The following is a 17,554-nucleotide window of genomic DNA, read 5'->3' as shown; positions in this document are numbered from 1 at the left end:
TATTGGGGTATTTGTTTTTTTTTTTCTTTATGGGTTTTGCAAAACAAAAACAAAAAAACAGACTGAACATTATAAATGGCAGAGCTGCAAAAGTCTTAAAGGATATAACCATTAAGTATTTCTGTCATCCAAAGCGATAAATAAACATTGATTCAGAGTAATGTGTCAATCTTATTACATGCATGCATACAAAAATTTCATATCGCATGCAGTTTCATACCACCCTTTAAGGAATGTATGCCCTGTAAATATGGACATATTGGAAATATTTCACAGCAATGTATTTTTCTTATCTAATGCAAAATCTAAAGCAAAATATACTGCAATATATTGTGCCATTGCAATATATAAAAATACACATTATTATTATTAGTTTCTCATTCTGAACTGCAGTTGATATTCGGTCAAATGTATTTTTTCAGTAAAACTAATCATAAGCCTATACAAATGGTGTGGATAGCACTCATCTTCTGAAGATATTTCCTTCGCTGACAGGTGGAAAATTTCACCAGCCTTCGGATCAGTTTGACAGAGTCCAATTAGGTTGAAAATGAATTGCACATCTGTGGAGAAAACATTGAGATGTAAGGAACCTAAGGATGAAGAGCCAGTCAATCTGAGAGAGGCTCTGAGGGGGTAAAGACCAAGGTGCCTCTGTGCCCTATTAATCTGAGGGAGACTCCGCACGAATGGCCTGTACTAATGACACAAGGGAGTGCCGAGGAGGATTGACCACTGGGATGTACTAGAGACAGCAGCTGCTATATCTGCAAACCCAGCAGCAGAGCTGGACAGTAAGGTCAGAAAGGCCAGGCAGTGTTTTACCTCCCTCCGTTAAAGGTCCAGGAAACTGGATTAAAATTGTGGTTATGTTCCCCAGAAGTGACAACTGATTGTCGTGTTAATGTTTCTTTAGGGTTTTTAACCCAATTATAACCATTAAATAGTAATAAACACTAGCAAATTATCGAGGCCTCAGCAGATAAGGACAGGGTGGGCACGTATCCTGCGCTCACTAATACTCATATCTGTAAGATACGTCATATGTAAACCATTCCTTGTTGCTAGGTTAGAGTAGGTTGTCTCGCGCAGTAACATTAGACTACCAGGCAGCACAAAAGAAAGCTACGTAAGTTAGGCTTTGCCATCATATAGTTAAAACTGCTGTGTAATAATGTTGTAACACGGAGCTCCTGTACACTAACATTAGACCTCACAGCAGTCTAAAACCTTGGCCAGTACGCCCGGATAAAAACGGCTTTGATTCAACATATCTAAGTTTGAAAGCTATTTAATTGTTAGGCCTACTTACCGATCCATCATGCATCTGTTCTGCGGCAACCAGGAGTGGTCGCTAGCAGCAACAGAGGGAAATAAAGGGAGGGAAGGCGCTGCACCATGCAGAAGCCCTTGCTTTTTTAGCAAAGCCACATTGTTTTTGTGGTTGGGGATGTCTTGCTCACAAAATGAGGTTGGGATTATTGAAATATTGCAGTGCCCATGGGCACTTTTAAACCCATTTCTTTGTAGGTTGAAAATTAAAGAGCATTTGACTATAAACGATTCCCTTTTCATCACCGAATGTAGGCTATTCTGACATCTGATGAACTTATAAGTGGGTTGCATGGTATATGGAAACATCTATGTGTAACGCATATTAGAAACAGGCCGTGCAGTGTATAGGTACAGTTTTTAGACTGTTGTTACTAGGCAGAAAAAAAGCTGTGGCGCTGCTCTGTGGATAGTGGGGCTGCACGTACCACGGTGTCAATTTCCGCCGGGCTCATGATTCGCGAGACCTCTCCGTACACCTGCCCAAACATTTCTGTGGACATGGGCAGGATGGAGTCCTGAAGTCTAGAAGGAGGACTGAAAACATACCGTAAACATAAACATCGAGTGTCCATCCACCCAAAGAAAATGCACTTTAACCTGCAAGCAGTAAGAAGTTGTTACAGCGAGGCTGCTGACTAAAGATAGGTACACTGTCAAAGTTGTGCACTGATATTTCTGGGCATACAGTATATGTAGGACAGGTATTACCTGCATGTATGTGTGTGAGACAGAGAGAGTGCACTGCACCAAACCAATGAGTTAAATAAGAGACACCTCTTAGATCAGAGAAAGCCTAAAATATGATGAGTAGTGTGCAAACATGACTTACACTTCAGACACAGAGATCAGCTCCGTCTTAATGTAGCCATGCCCGCTTGGATCCTCCACCTCCATTGGCTCAGATGCTGAAGAAATGAACCAAAAAATGTTTTCCATAATTCATTCATAAGTGGTGAATGCTTGCTTTGCTTCTTTCCTTAATGTTAGTGATGAATACGAGCATTGTATAACATGTGTTGTGATGAATGTTAGCTTTGTCTCTCTGTAGCATGTGATGAATGCTAACCTTGCCTCTCCACAATGTGCTTGGTGAATTTTACCTGACAGTTTCTTGTAAGAAAAACCATTGATACTCGAAACTGCTTTCCTAAATGCTAATAAGGGTAAGCATAACTAACAGTTGCTGGAAATAGCACTCCAGATGAGAGATGGTGGAGCGAATAGTTTTAAAGGTAATATCACATCAGGTGAACATAGGTAAAGCTAACAGTTACAGGTAATGTCACACCAGATTAGAGTAGATGGAGCTAATGGTTACAGGTGCAGGAAGGCAGAACCAACGGAGCTTACTCTCTGGTGGGCGGCTGTAGTATTTCCCAAAGGCACTATCTTTAGGGATGTCAGGGAAGAGGAAGCGCAGAGGATTCTCCGGAATATTCTCAGCGGCCATGACCTTGTAGTTGCGGATGATGTCAGGAAAGGAGACGGCAGCCAGCTCCCTCTTTGTGTAGGGTTCCACCGCGTGAACCTGGGACTCATCTGCATGCAAACACACACCAGCCCTGGGTTCACTTCACAACTCAGGAATTCATTTCAATTCAATTCATGGATTGGGATTGGAATTTGAATAAAACACTTATAGAGTACAGAATTTAAATAGGAATAACAGAAATCTGAATTTAGTTAAATGACATAAAAAATTTATAAAATATGAAAGCTTTATTCATGTCACTGTCAGCTTAAAATATGCTTACCTCTGTAAACATTGTTAATACCATTTAAAATACTACCTTAGATGTTAATAGTGTTCTGAAAACGTACAATGGTATGCAAAAGATTGGACACCCCTTGTGTACATGTTTTGTTGAATTTCTAAATGAAAGTAAGTTAACACAACCTCTGCAGTACAAACCAAAATACTATTTCAATGGTGTTAAATTTAGACAAAGACGTTGTAGCATATGTTACTGATACTGAACATTGTTTAAAGTGATAAAATAAATACATTAAGCACTGAAATGTCATTCAATTAAATTTCCTTTCATTTGAATTAGTTTTATTAAAGTTTTTTTTTTATTATAAGTTTTATTAATTCAAATTAGCACTGCAAAGTTGAAAAATAATATATGCAGGAGTACAGAAATATTTAATACAGTAATACTCCCATAATGTGACTTTGGTTATGTTCAAAATAAAAGTACAGCTTCCATACAAATATGTTACACATCTTTTTAAGGATGTTAAAAAGTTATGAAACAAACTAAAACAAATACAAGCTACCATCTCACACTTACAATCACAGGCCAGTTTTGCACTTTGAGAAATTAATTTTATTTTAAATGCAAATATAACCTACAGGTAACTGCCAAAATAAAAGAAACACTTTCACAAAGGTGTGCTTCCTGAGTTAATTAAGCTATTAACATCCCAGAAGGCACAGTCATCTATTAAAATTCTGGGCAGGTCCAGTTGTCCATTATTTTGACTGTTAGTCTTCGCATGAATGTAGCGGTGCAAAGCGAACAGGCTACCTATTCTGACACATTAGAAAGGCCTGATATCATCTTTTTAATATCTCAATCTACACGCCATTGAGCACCAACAATCAGCTTCTATAGTTTCACCTGGAAGGCACTGTAACTAAAAAAAAAAAAAAAACATACATCAGGAGAACTGCACGGCCACGCCCAATCTTCAGTCACCTGATCCCACCCCTGGATCTCACCGTTAGGGCAGCTCTCCACCCAGGTGAAGGTGATGGCTCCCTCTCGGCTGCTCTCGCTGAACCGCAGCAGGAAGGTACCGGGGCTCCTGCCGTTTAGGAGGGCCCTCTCCTTTTCCTTGCTCACAAATCCCATGATGCACCTGAAGCGCAGAGAAAAGAGGGAGGAAGAAAGGAGGAGACGGCAGGTAGAGAAAAAAAAAAACAAACAAAGAAGGGGAGAGGCCCAAGAAGTTAAGATATTATTTTGCCTCATTTTTGTGTGTTTTTGACAAAATCTGGCCGTGGTTCAGCAGGAAGTAGTTGTGGTGCCTTGGCCTCGCTGTCTGTCCACTATTGGTCACCTCACCCATCATTCCATAGTGACAGTAGGTGCCTCTTGATGAGATCTAGGATTCCTTCAATCCAGAGCCAGAAGGCCAGATTCTTCTCATTGGAATTCTAAGGATCCAAAAAACAAACTGTCACTTCACATCAAATATCACATGGACGATATGGGTGTTTGCTAACTTCTTTCATTAAATAAATGAAATAATAAGTGTATAATGTGTTTTGTGTTGACTCACTTTCCCTTTGTCTAATATTACATTTTGTCTAAAGATCTGAAACCATTCAGTGTGACAAATATGCAATAACAGAAAATCAGGAAGAGGGAAAATACTTTTTCACAGCACGGCAGACCACAGTCCCTTAAAGCCTTCATTATTTAGAGAAGTGCTTCTTTTAATGCCTCGTTTTATGCTAAAATACAATCGGGAAACAAACTGAAAGCAACAGTATGTTTTACTCCAGTTGTGTCCTCTCTATTAAACTTCTTTTTAAAGCACGGTTCTCCATGTAGGCTGGATAGCCACACACCTTGCAGAACTTGGTCCAGGGGATGAGACCATCAGGGTTTCCGGCTGCCTCCCGACCTGTGGGTCAGAACCAGACTGTTTAAAACCAGTGTAGACAGGGAAAATCCCCGCAGCCTCTCACATTTGAATGTGATTCATGTGGGTTTGCGAGCCACATTTTCCAAAAGACTAATAACTAAAACAGCAGCAACGGATTGCATGGTGACTACTGTGTCACTATATCTGCCATTACAGGACAGTATGTATTCAACTGAAGTTGCACCATCATGATTATTTAACTTATGAGAACACAAGGTGCAATACAATGCGTTTCTGTGGCTATGGCAATGTGTAAAATGTAATTTTGCCAAACTGGAACTTTATTAATGGTGGTCCCTTCTTCATTTCTAACAAAGTTTAAATAAAAAAAACAAGTAATGTCCGCCTAAACTAACATTGCATGAAGGTATTTTCCTGACATTAAATTATGTAGCTTAAATGTCTGTGAGTTAGCCTTGTACTGGCCGTAAGACTGCACCAACCACGCTGTGGATCATCTCCCAGACTCACCCAGAAGCTTGTCCCCCAGCATGCTTAGCTGCTCAGCGTTCAGCCCACGCTTGGTAACAGAGGAGAACTGCCAGCTCAGGACCTCTGAGAGCTGGCTCCAGCGGGCTGGTGGAGGGTTCAGGAAAAAGGACAGGTTCTGTCCCACGAAGAGAGAGAGAGAGACCAGAGTTATAATCTTCCATAAAAAAGCCACATTGCAGAGAAACAGGTACCACTACACCCTAGGAGCTAACACCCTGGAGCACACCACCAGCTTCCCTTACTTGGGTCTGGTGATCAATGCTTCAGGGAGTTTCAACATTAAAATATTCGGCTGCATTATCTAGGCCATCCTCTATGGGGTGAAATATGGGGCCCTCCATTACAAAACAAAAACTATGAGATGAAAATGAAATCGAAAAATTATAGTTTTGCAAAAATATTATATTATATTATATTATATTATATTATATTATATTATATTATATTATATTATATTACATTACATTATTGTGGTGTGGGGATGGCTGGTTTAAGCAGCCACACCTGCCCTGGGTCAAGCTAATTAGACCTGGCCAATTGGATAATTGGTTAATAATTAGATAATTGGCCAGGCTAATTGGACCCAGGAACAGGAGTGGCTGCACCTGTGCGTAGTGAGGTAATCACTGCGCACAGGTTAAATCTGCCATCCCCACCCACATCAGGAGCTTCTCTGTCATGACAGTGTTTGAGATCTGCTCACTTGGCTGTAACATCTTGCCAAACCCTCATGGAATAAATGTATGCTTTTGTTTTAACATCTCTTCCTGTTCGGTCTGTGCTGGAGGGCCCCAAGAAAGCCACTTCGGTGGCCTGTGGCAGCGTTCTTTGCCACAGGGCCCACGTGGGGCTCTCCGGCACAGCAAGAGGCACAGAGGCCCAGGCAGAAGCACCAAGGCAACGGGCGCTGAGGTGTTCCCGACAGGGCTTCGGGCGTATCCTCCGGGCCAAGAATGGGAGCGGAAGATGACCACGGTGGAAGGAGGCAATCCTCGCTGGGACTGAGGAGCTGCACCTGGCCGAGGAGGCAGGTCAGCGAACGGGGGTGCTTACGAGGTGGTCGCGCCGTGACAGTGGACTTGGCCGTAAGGCGGTCAGCCACGGGCAGGCGCACGAGCGGACGCGCGCCGTTTGCTTCCTTTCTCGTCCGTTGGGTTGTTTTTCGTTCTTTGTTTTGCCTGGTTGGTTGCCGCACCTATGAGGGATAACCTGCGCGCCTGCCAGCAGAGCGACTGGCGGCCACCACAGTCACGAGGGTTCCTGGGCCCCAGCACCACAAGGCAGTCACCAGCCCACCAGCCCAGCACCCCACCACAGCCCTGGAACAGCCAAGCCGTGTGACCCTCCACCACCAGCCAAGCAGCCCAGGACTTCCCGTGCTCCAGGAGGTGAGGAGGAAGAAGGGCTGCCTTGTCGTACAAGGAGGGTCACCGCATCTGAAATGGACTGTTGACCGGGCCACCCACCCTGACTTTTTTAATTTTACGTGTTTGGAGGTCTTTTTGTTTGTCTTTAGCTTGTGGGAGTGTGGGGGTGGGGGGTGGGGGGGAGTAGGCTTCGCCAGGGATTTTTCACTGGCCTCAGTTTGGCGTTGGGGGTAGTGTGTGGGATGGCTGGTTTAAGCAGCCAACACCTTGCCCTGGGTCAAGCTAATTAGACCTGGCCAATTGGATATTGGTTAATAATAGATAATTGGCCAGGCTAATTGGACCCAGGAACAGGAGTGGCTGCACCTGGCGTAGTTGAGTCAATCACTGCGCACAGGTTAAATCTGCCATCCCCACCCATCATCAGGAGCTTCTCTTCATGACAGTTTTGAGATCTGCTCACTTGGCTGTACATCTTGCCAACCTCATGGAATAATGTGACTGTTTTGAACTAACTTCTCCTGTCTCATGCTGGAGGGCCCCAAAGAAAGCCATTTCGTGGCCTGTGTCAGGCGTGTTTGCACAATTAATTATATTATATTTATTATATATTACTATGTCTGTAGAAATTCCCCAAATAATGCATGCATGGAGAATTAGGCCACTTCAATCTCCAGCTGACAATTAAAAAAAGAACATTGAAATTCTGGGTAAATTTTAATCAGGCTGACCCACACTGCTACCAACAGAAAGCCCTCAAGAACAACCAGCTCCTCAGGCCCCTAGAATTGGTTCAGATGAATCAGATTTTATGTATGTATGTTTCTGTGTGTTAACATGGATGTGTGCTAGTGTAGATGCTATAATCAACTGTTCGTACCTTAGGCTCACTGCACAGCATGTTGTACCACATGACTGAGGCCCATCCGCTGGGCAGCTGGCTGACATTGGAGATGACCACCAGGGGGAGCGAGCTGACCTGCAAGGACAGGTGAGATTAAACCAGGTTGGTGGGTCACAAGGCCAGCTCATTATCACCAGCGTTCATACTGGAAGTTACCCTTACCTCCAGGTCAATGACAAGATCTGGCTGACAAAGCTGTGTCTCAAAGCTGATGGAGTGCAGTTCCTCAGTCACAATTAATGGTCCCTGAAACAAGTGTCCAAGGGTTTAGAGAAACTCCATTACTCAGAATCCTTGAAGTGATGGAACACTGCCTAAAACTTTAAAATCTGCCAATTCATTTTTTCATTTAAAGAAATATTTTATATTCATTATATTATATTATATATTATATTTTTTTAGACTTCCAATATGCAATTTCACATAGAGGACCTTATATTTGGAATTGCTTGCCACAGCATCTGAAAAAATTAAATATATATATTTTTTAATTGGCCAAAATTCATTTCCTGTCACAATAACCTATCAACTTCCTATCTGAATCAATTCCCTCTCTTTTATCCACTTTTTCAATGTATCACCCCTTCATCAGTTCTCTTTTTTCTTATTTATGTTGACATTTATTTTGTCTGTGATAATTGTATAGTAAGTTCATTTCTTCAATGGAAAGTACCTTGTACAAGCCCCTTTGGGCTTGTTTACTTCCCCTACACATCTTTGTTTTCTCCTAAGTTCACATTTATGTTTACAGCTTTTAAATTTTGTTCTTGTGCAAAATAAAAAATAAACCACAAAGGTAATGTTAATTCCTCACCTCGTTTGTTCTGTTACCAGCAGCTTTCTGCTCTTTCAGTTGCTGCATTGAGAGAAGATGGTATGAAAATTTCAAATAAATGAGAGAACAAAACAGGAACTTTTCATACAGGCAGTGACCATATTTACACTATTATAAAATTCCACTTAAGTTACTCTATCTCATCTAATATAACTAAGTATGATTAACCATTCTGTGAGTTAATGGGCTGCAGACACCAGTATACTGAAAGTTACCAAAGTTACCATACAACTGGGAACAAGCTTGTAAATTGTATGCTTAATTAAAAAAAAAAAAAGATTTAAAAAACATAAGAAAAGAACATCTTTTGGAATGTCAATGTAAAAAAGCCATCTGACTTTTGCTTAGTCCATCCCAAGATCGTAAAGAAATAAACAAATGCCACTGTAAACAAGACTTTTCAAATGCACACTCTAAAATTGGGCCAAATTATATATGAATGTTAAACAAAATTTTCAATTTTCATGTCTTCAAAACTTGATTGTGGTCTGATTCCCCCCCCCCCCCCCCACCCCCCGTTTTTGACAGAACAGTGAGCTCTTCCTCATACCAGATGACGGAATTCTGCAGCCAAGCTTCCATTGGACTCCTCCATGTTCATGACTTTGGTATTGGTGCCCAAAATGTTGAACTTACGAAACCTAGAATGGAGAACACTGCCTTTATAACGAACATACGCACGAGTACTATTTTAAGTAATGAAAGTTAACTTCTCAAAAATGCTACATACCCCTTCAGTGTGTTCCTCTCTGTGACATCCCTAAGAAAGAGGCATGTTAGAGAATATAGCTAGCAGTCCACATTATCATGCATAGCAGTGATGGATGCAGTCCTAGTTCAGGGCCCAAACGAAACGATTGCTCAGATAACTTACTTGTCAAATACGACTTTTACTTTCAGTTGATAATTAAACTCCTGGAGCTTCACCAGCAGCCTAGAAGGGAAATATAAAAGGCAGAATGATCAAATGCTCATGAGAGTGCATTACATATGCATTACATATCATAAAACATTTTAGGGGGCAAAACATGCAAAGGATGATACATCCCAAAGGGACGGAAACATGGAGGAGGACCGACCTGAGTTTGACTGTGAATTGCACACCGGTCTTCAACACTAGGGGTCTATGTGGGTGTGTAGGCATGCAGGGCTGCCTCTCCACCACGAAGGAGCTGAAACAGAAACAATAAGCTAGTCACAATCAAACACGCCGATGACAATGGATTTCAAGGGCCTAAACTGTATCATTGACTTCTTAGATGTACAGAATGTAAAGTTCCTTCTCTTTTTATTTATTTTTTTCTTTCACAGATGCCCAAAACATTTGGGCTAGAAAGATGTTCAGTTTAGTTTGAAAGAATGAAAAAGGAGCAGAGAGAGACTCTCCTTCATTTTGGGTTAGGCCGCACATTACTGGAAAACGGTTAAGGATAAGCCTTACTGCATCTCCAATGGTGGCATCACATTCTGGAGCAGACGTTCAAGTGCCAGCTCACATCTAGTAGTGACAACAACATATTTGAAATATTCCAATCTGGCTTTCGATCCCTCCACAGTACTGAGACTGCGCTGCTCAAAGTCTTTAATGACCTGCTGTTGGCTGAAGACGCTGGTGAATGCGCCATCTTAGTTCTGTTGGACCTTCGACACAGTTGATCATAACTTGTCAGACAACATTCTCCAACTAAACCATACAAAAACTGACGTCATTGTACTTGGTTCCCCCACAAACAGAAATCAAATCTTGGCAAACCTAGGAGAACTAGCAATCTATGTTAAGTCTGCAGCCAGACATCTTGGTGTAATTTTTGATCAGGACTTGTGTTTCAAACCCCATGTAAAAAAAGTAGTTCAGTCATATTTTTATCATTTGAGAAATATAGCCAAGGTTAGGTCCTTCATCTCTGCCCCAGTTCTGGAGAAACTCATCCATGCTTTTATTTTCTCCCGCCTCGACTATTGTAACTCCCTGTATACCAGTCAGAAATCAATCCACCTCCTACAGTTAGTTCAAAATGCTGCAGCACAGCTCTTAACTCAATCCAAAAAATGTGATCATATCACCCCTGTCTTAGCATCCTTGCATTGGCTGCCAGTTTATATTAGGATTGATTTTAAAATTCTTTTAATTACTTTTAAGGCCAGGCATGGGATGGCCCCTCCCTATATTTCTGATCTTTCATGCCCCTATGAGCCAGGATGCAGACTGAGATCCTCAGGTAAGGCGTTGCTAGCCATTCCAAAGTCAAGGCTGAAAACCAAAGGTGACAGGGCCTTTTCTGCCAGAGCCCCTAGACTTTGGAACACTCTGCCAGAAAATATCAGGCTTGCAGAGTCAGGTCCCCATTTTATTTCACAAGACATATTTTTATAATAAAGCATTTATTGGGTGATTTTTTATTTATTTATTTATTTATTTTATTTTATCATTTTTATTTGTTTCTGTGTTTTGTATTTACTATTGTGAAGCACTTTGTTACCTGTATTGAAAAGTGCTATACAAATAAAGCGATTATTATTATTATTATATTTAAACTGGGGCGACATAGCTCAGGAGGTAAGACCGATTGTCTGGCAATCGGAGGGTTGCCGGTTCAAACCCCGCCCTGGGCATGTCGAAGTGTCCTTGAGCAAGACACCTAACCCCTAACTGTTCTGGCGAATGAGAGGCATCAATTGTAAAGCGCTTTGGATAAAAGCGCTATATAAATGCAGTCCATTTACCATTTTACCAACTGCTTCACTGGCACAAAAAGCGAAATAAGGGAGAAAGGGGTGCCCTGGTGTGGTACTCCGCCTGCTCACTTGAGGATGAGGCTGCGGAACAGCGAAAGCGTGCGGTCCTGCAGGAAACTCTTCTTCTGTGTGACGGGGTCGTTCTCGTATGTGTACTTCTGCTCCAGTTCCAGCAGCTTCTTCAGCTGCTGTCGAACCTGCTGCAGGCTCTCAGCCACAGAGGTGAACCTGCGGGACAGGAGGAATGCTTCAGCCCTATGGAAATGCCCCTCAACACACTGAAGGTCACTTCAGCTGCACAGACATATATCCTAATATGTTAACTGAGGTGAAGGAAAAAAATTCTCACTCAATTGTGCAATAAAATCATTTTTGAATAGTTATATTTTGATTTGAAAACAAATATTATGATATTAAGTATTATATTTAGCTGAGCACATAAATGGCACATTTTATCCTGAAAGCGAGAATGTTCTTACACGCCCCACTACAGGAAGTGCTGGTCTTTTGGGGGCCCTTTTGTTGGCACAAGGTCTTTAAAATCTAAAGGATTCTAGATTCAGGAAATGGTGAATGTGTGAAATGCCGCCACCTCCTGGTCACTCACCAAGTCTGCAGCTGGTCCAGGCAGGCATTTGGTGATCCCCCGATGCAGGCGATCTGGTGGCGCCGTTTCCATTCAGGCAGCTCCTCGGAGATCAGTGTGTACTCTACCTGTTCCACCATGTTGAGGGCGTCCGCCATTTGCCTCACCACCTCCTACACAGCAGCCCAATCAGGACATCTTATTAAGATCACATCACAGAGTGGGTCACGTACAAAAAAATATGGTTTAAGAAAAAAAAAAAAAAATGAGAATTTTTACCTGTGGTTCTTCTGGGTCTATCTTTATCTTATGCAAATCATGTTTTTAGCATGCTAAGCCAAATCTTCATGCTGTTCTTCAATGTTAAATTCTATGTAACTCCCTAATAATAATAATAATAATACCTCTCTCTTCATGTTTAGTTTAATGAACATCTCCCGAATGAGCATCTCCTCACGTTTGATCTCCCTCTGGTTCGTGCCATTCACTTCATGTTCTGCCAAGTGAGACAATGGCTGTATTACTCTTACATTGAAACTCCATGAACACTGGACAGTGCTGAGCTCTGAAGCTTGCTAATCACATTAATACTCCACTTCTATCAAATTAATTCAAAGTACAATAAATTCTGAGAGGACTGTTTTTCACTGATGCATTGAGTCCACATGAGTAAATTTAACATATAACTTTTTTCGTACAAACTACTGTTTTGTCAAAGACCCATAAGCTTGTTACAGGATACACTTTTGGTGAGTCCATAGAAATGGCTTTGGCACAGTGTATTACAAAAAAGTTCAAAAATGGTTTGAGGAAACTGATTACCTTTTGCGATTTGAGTAGGGTAACCGTTCAAGTACAGTAAACTATTCCCTGGTCTTAAATTTTTGAGTTTAACTGTTTTATTCTCTTTGTTAATTAAATAATGACAGCTTACTCTATTTTTAAGTACTACTTGATTTTGTAAAACTGAATTTACATTTTACAGAGGAGACACTTCCGTACCCTTACCTCGACTCTGCAGTGTTTTGTACTTAAAGTCATGCTCATCCTGCAGATCTTCCAGGGATTTAATCTTCTGTTCAATCTCCTAGACATGTGAATAAAGCAGTCAGGTACACATTGATGCAAAGACATCTAGATATAAGATCCATGCTCAGTCCACAGCGATGAGAGAACGTATCGAACAGTTGTGGTCAGGTTTTAGACAGGGTTCCAGTCCAGCCTTTTCAATTTGCCCATTCTTTCTGTCATTGTTTGTGGAATTTGTCGGGTACTTTTAAACAAGTGACGGAGCTACTCTTTACCTGAACTTTGTTCTTTATATCTCTCACTTTGTGGTCCAGTTCCTTGTGTTTCCCCACAACTACATTGGTTTGTGCATTTCCAACTTTATCCTGGCAACGACAGAGGAAGGCTAAGAAATAAAGCAGCATTTGCTTCAGGATTGTTGAATATGTCAACACATAGTTTGCATGAAATTAGTTTGTTATGCAACTGCCCAAATCGAAAGCATCAAGGAACTGTCGGAACAATGTGACACAAATTAAAATTAGGTATCTTAAATCAATCCAGCCATTCGTTAATATAGCACGTATAGCACAACATGCATGTGCCAATCTGGGCGTGTAAAAACAAAAACACTGACGCACTGTCACATGCACTATACAAGTCCAGGCACCTCTGTTTGTTCAGCCGCCGTTAGAATCTTCTGCTCCTCCCGAAGGAAGCTACAGATGATCATTGCCATGTGCACTGGGTCCTCCTGGAAGTTGTCCTGTACAGATCCAGTACAGTCAGCAGAGGTTCAGAAGTGCTCTCGAACTGCACAATGTACTACAGAGCCTGAGAGCTCTCTCTCTCTTTCTCTCTCTTTTTTCTCTCTCACTCTCTCATTCTCTCTCTCTCTCTCTTTCAGACTCTTACTCACTCTCCTGGAAACTGCATAAACTGCAAGTAGACTTCCTACTTTTCTGGTGGTTCAAATTCCTTTAAATTACAAATCTCCCTGTTTCATTTTCCAATGGTAGATAGCACTAAATCATCACAAGGGGTGGCAGTGCAGTGTGGTATCCTTACGCATGCCTTAGCAAAGTATGTAATCTAAATTCACATCAAGTGTGTATGTAAAAATATAAGGGCTTCATCTTGGCTTATGCACAAAATAAACCAGTGCTAGTGTTTGGCCAGCTTTTGCTACAGGGTGGCTTACCTACAGGCTGGCTTACCTGCAGGTTTCGTTTTATCTTGCGGATATTGTGCTGCATCAGAAAATTGTTCTCCAGGGCAAATCTACTGTACTGATCATCCAACTGGGCCAAGAGGTCATGGAATCGCACAGTTGCCAGGGAGACATTGGTGGCTGCGAGCTCCCTGCAAGACATCGGGAGAGCGACAGGTCCAAAAAATTGAGCTAAATTAATTTGTGTCCCCTCCCCAAAAATAGCAGAAGAAAGAGAATAGCTGAACGCTTGTGTAATGTCTTGCACAAAAAACAAATATCCAGATAAATTCAATCCAGCGACTTTACTTTCACTTTCACACGCTTGCAATCCCCACTAAAAACACCACTTTAACTCCATAACGTATGTATGTTTCTTTATAAAAGCAGCGTACAGTATTGAATCATCAGAAAATAATCCTCCAAGTATCATCAGAAAATAACTGTACAGCAATAAATATAGGTTGTGTTAAATTTTAAGAACAATACAGCGATATCAGTTTGCAGGACTACTCAACTCCCATGCTAAAGAGCTGCAGTCTAGAAGAAGCAGCTCTTTCTGAACCACTAGCACTTAGAACACACATTTCACTTAAATTTGCAAAGAAGAAATCATTAGTTTCATCATGCTGGATAAATCCCTCGCTAAAACAAAATCCTGTAGCCTCACGGTACTGGAGTTGTACAGCTAGAGCATATGGTAATGCTTTTAATTTGGATTTGTCCTATTGCAGTGTAATAATAATGTAGGTCAGTGCTGTCCAGTAATTTGGCATGGCTGTGCTGTATAGTAATGCCGTACAGTAATATTTAGTGATTTGTAATAATATAAAGACATACTGGGCAGTAATGCTGTATAGGCTGATAGTGATGTGGTAATGCAGTTAAAAAAGTAAGCTTCATGGTAATGCTGTGTAGTCTTATATGGTAATGTTATTATGTAATGCTGAATGGTAATATTATGCTATAATGCTGTATGGTAATTGTGTATCGTAATGTTGTGCTAAAAAGCTATGTAGTGTGGTGTGATATATAGAAATGTGATGTCATAATGCTGAATCTCCTACGGCCACTTCTAAGCGCTCACCAGTCATGGCTCTCAATCCATTGACTCAGATACTGACGGATCTCCATGGGAAAGGTGTCATCGTAAAGTTGACCCACCTGCTCCAGGTATTTAGACTCAAGCTGCTGCAACCGGTACCACTGGGCCATCTACTCGAGCAGGGTTAAGGTAAACACGATAACATGTTAGTGCCGTCTGAGTACTGTCACAGACGCGGCTACATTTCGGCTTCCACTTGTTTATTGTGCAAATAATAATGCAAGAAGCTCACAGCAGAAATTTTTTTAAAGCATTTTCGTTGACGTAATATTATTTCGAAGCAAGTTCCAAGCACATATATACGGCATAACACATAGGGTATAACGGAGAACAAAAATAACAAAATTGACATATATTTTTTATATGTTATTTACAATTGAGAAAATACATGACAACCGATCTTCACGAAACGCAACATTTTTACCCCCAAAAATAAGCAAAAAATAACACTTTCCGGATTCGTACATAATTAGGCAAAAGTAAAACCGCGTTGGTGATTCTTTCGGAACTTAGGCAGCCTAGCGTTAAAAACGCTTTCATGGTTCACATATAATAGACGTATACGGAGATATAAGTTGGTAGTTTTATAATACTGCAACTTTACTTATTTATACCAAATGACAAAAGACTGAAACTTAATTGCAAAATGATCTAATAATGTTAAATGACACAGCACGGACAAAATTAAAGGAAGCTATCATCACTTAAATGTAAATAAATAAATAAATAAATACAACATGACGTATATTAGTAGCCTACAACTGCATTTCCCACAGTTTCGTTTCCAGGACAGAAAAATAAAATTTTGAGAATACGCGATTTAAAGCTACTTACACCAATTTTTGCAGCCTACTACTATGCCAGTTCTAAAGGGATACGCATACGTTCTGGACCTTGGCACTTGTCATGAAAAACTAATGGATTAATAACTTTAGTGTGAAACCATACAAAAAAGAAAAATAAAAAGAAAAAATAAGCAAAATAAATTAAAGGACAGGGAAATGAGTGGCATATACATCCTTATATTTCAGGTATATTGTCAAATTTCTGTATGAAAGTAAAATGCTGTTGAGCATTTGTAATGCAACACACTTGTCTAAATGTATAAACAGTCATGCATGTGACATGATCCCAAACCAAAAGGTCTTGTAATTAGGAAATGCAATAGTACAAACTGTAGCAGTGGTGCTTTACCTACCTTTAAAATAGGCAATTTCAGTGGACAGGTAAAACTGTCGGTTTCATATACGTAGCTAATAACAGGATATGTCTTCCCACCTCCACTAACTGAATTCGGAAGTTACAAGTGCTCGATTTTGTATAGTGCGGCTATAATTTGATATAGAATACGGTTAGTAGAAAATAGTAAGGCTGACGTACGTTTCGTCCAATCAGATGTCAGGATTGTTTCAAGTCAGAGAGCAGGTTCTCCCTTCCATTTATATCAAACTGCGCCTGCATGCTAATCCATAGTTTTATTGAAAAAAAAATGCACGGATATTACATTTTGCTTGGAGCACAATACAGTACTATGAGACACTGTAACAAACCGCAGAAAAAGTGGTATGTAAGCATCATAACCAATTTATATGAGCAACGTTTCTCCTAGTCCTATCAGCGGTTAAGATTTGTTCATAAGATTTGTTCATTGGTGCTATATTGAGCTATTATACAACATGAATTCGGAGGGGGGTGGAGGAACCGAGGGAGGAGCGTAATGCTGACCACGTGCTTTCCGAGAAAACACGCTACAAATTTAAAAGAAATGGAACGAAAAAAAAAAATTGAAAAAACGAAACTTATTTGGGAGTTCTTGAGTTTCAGTTTCCTTCTTTATCTTATTGGAACGTACGGCTTCTGCTTCTAAAACTTTACACTGGCTGTACATGTGGGTCATTTACTATGTATGTATAAATGAATAAATACATTTACGAGATTATGTTAGTGTAAGTCACAGCAAAAATGTACTAGTGCAGGTATTCCTGCAACAACATCCATGGAATTATGGCCTACATATGCTGCATTTGACTAAACAGATACCAATTATGCATGGGCATCTGAGAGCTAATGTTTTATCCAAGAAGAAATAAACATTATATCTTAATATTTTGCTATGTGTCACATTAAATAGAATGCAAAATGGTACTAAAGGTTTAATGTTTGCAGCAGGAAGACTGAATTTACAATGTTGCTGAATTAAATCAAACTAAATGAAATCATTGAGCTAATGAAAAATTCACAACCAGAGAAAATTATTATTTCAGACATATACAATATATTTATAAGCAGCTGATGGTATCACATGAGGTTTTGTATTAA

General features: G+C 40.5%; 1 protein-coding gene across 1 annotated transcript; it reads right to left on the bottom strand.

The window, feature by feature from the left end:
• Positions 1-2: 2 nt before the first annotated feature.
• On the bottom strand, positions 3-16,868 carry LOC135250386 (signal transducer and activator of transcription 1-like). Its single transcript, XM_064326611.1, has 24 exons — positions 16,434-16,868; positions 15,218-15,345; positions 14,138-14,282; positions 13,591-13,686; positions 13,217-13,306; positions 12,921-12,999; positions 12,317-12,408; positions 11,934-12,085; positions 11,396-11,554; positions 9,670-9,762; positions 9,465-9,524; positions 9,321-9,350; positions 9,141-9,231; positions 8,570-8,611; positions 7,918-8,001; positions 7,732-7,830; positions 5,464-5,599; positions 4,916-4,971; positions 4,407-4,498; positions 4,061-4,200; positions 2,686-2,874; positions 2,165-2,240; positions 1,761-1,869; positions 3-563 (listed from the first exon to the last, which is right to left on the bottom strand). Exons 2-24 carry the CDS (start codon positions 15,343-15,345, stop codon positions 540-542), a joined length of 2,262 nt encoding a protein of 753 aa, XP_064182681.1. The 5' UTR covers positions 16,434-16,868; the 3' UTR covers positions 3-539.
• Positions 16,869-17,554: the final 686 nt, after the last annotated feature.

Source organism: Anguilla rostrata, chromosome 3 (genome assembly GCF_018555375.3).
Source record: "Anguilla rostrata isolate EN2019 chromosome 3, ASM1855537v3, whole genome shotgun sequence".
Classification (NCBI taxonomy): domain Eukaryota; kingdom Metazoa; phylum Chordata; class Actinopteri; order Anguilliformes; family Anguillidae; genus Anguilla; species Anguilla rostrata.
This window is presented reverse-complemented; position numbering and strand designations above follow the sequence as displayed.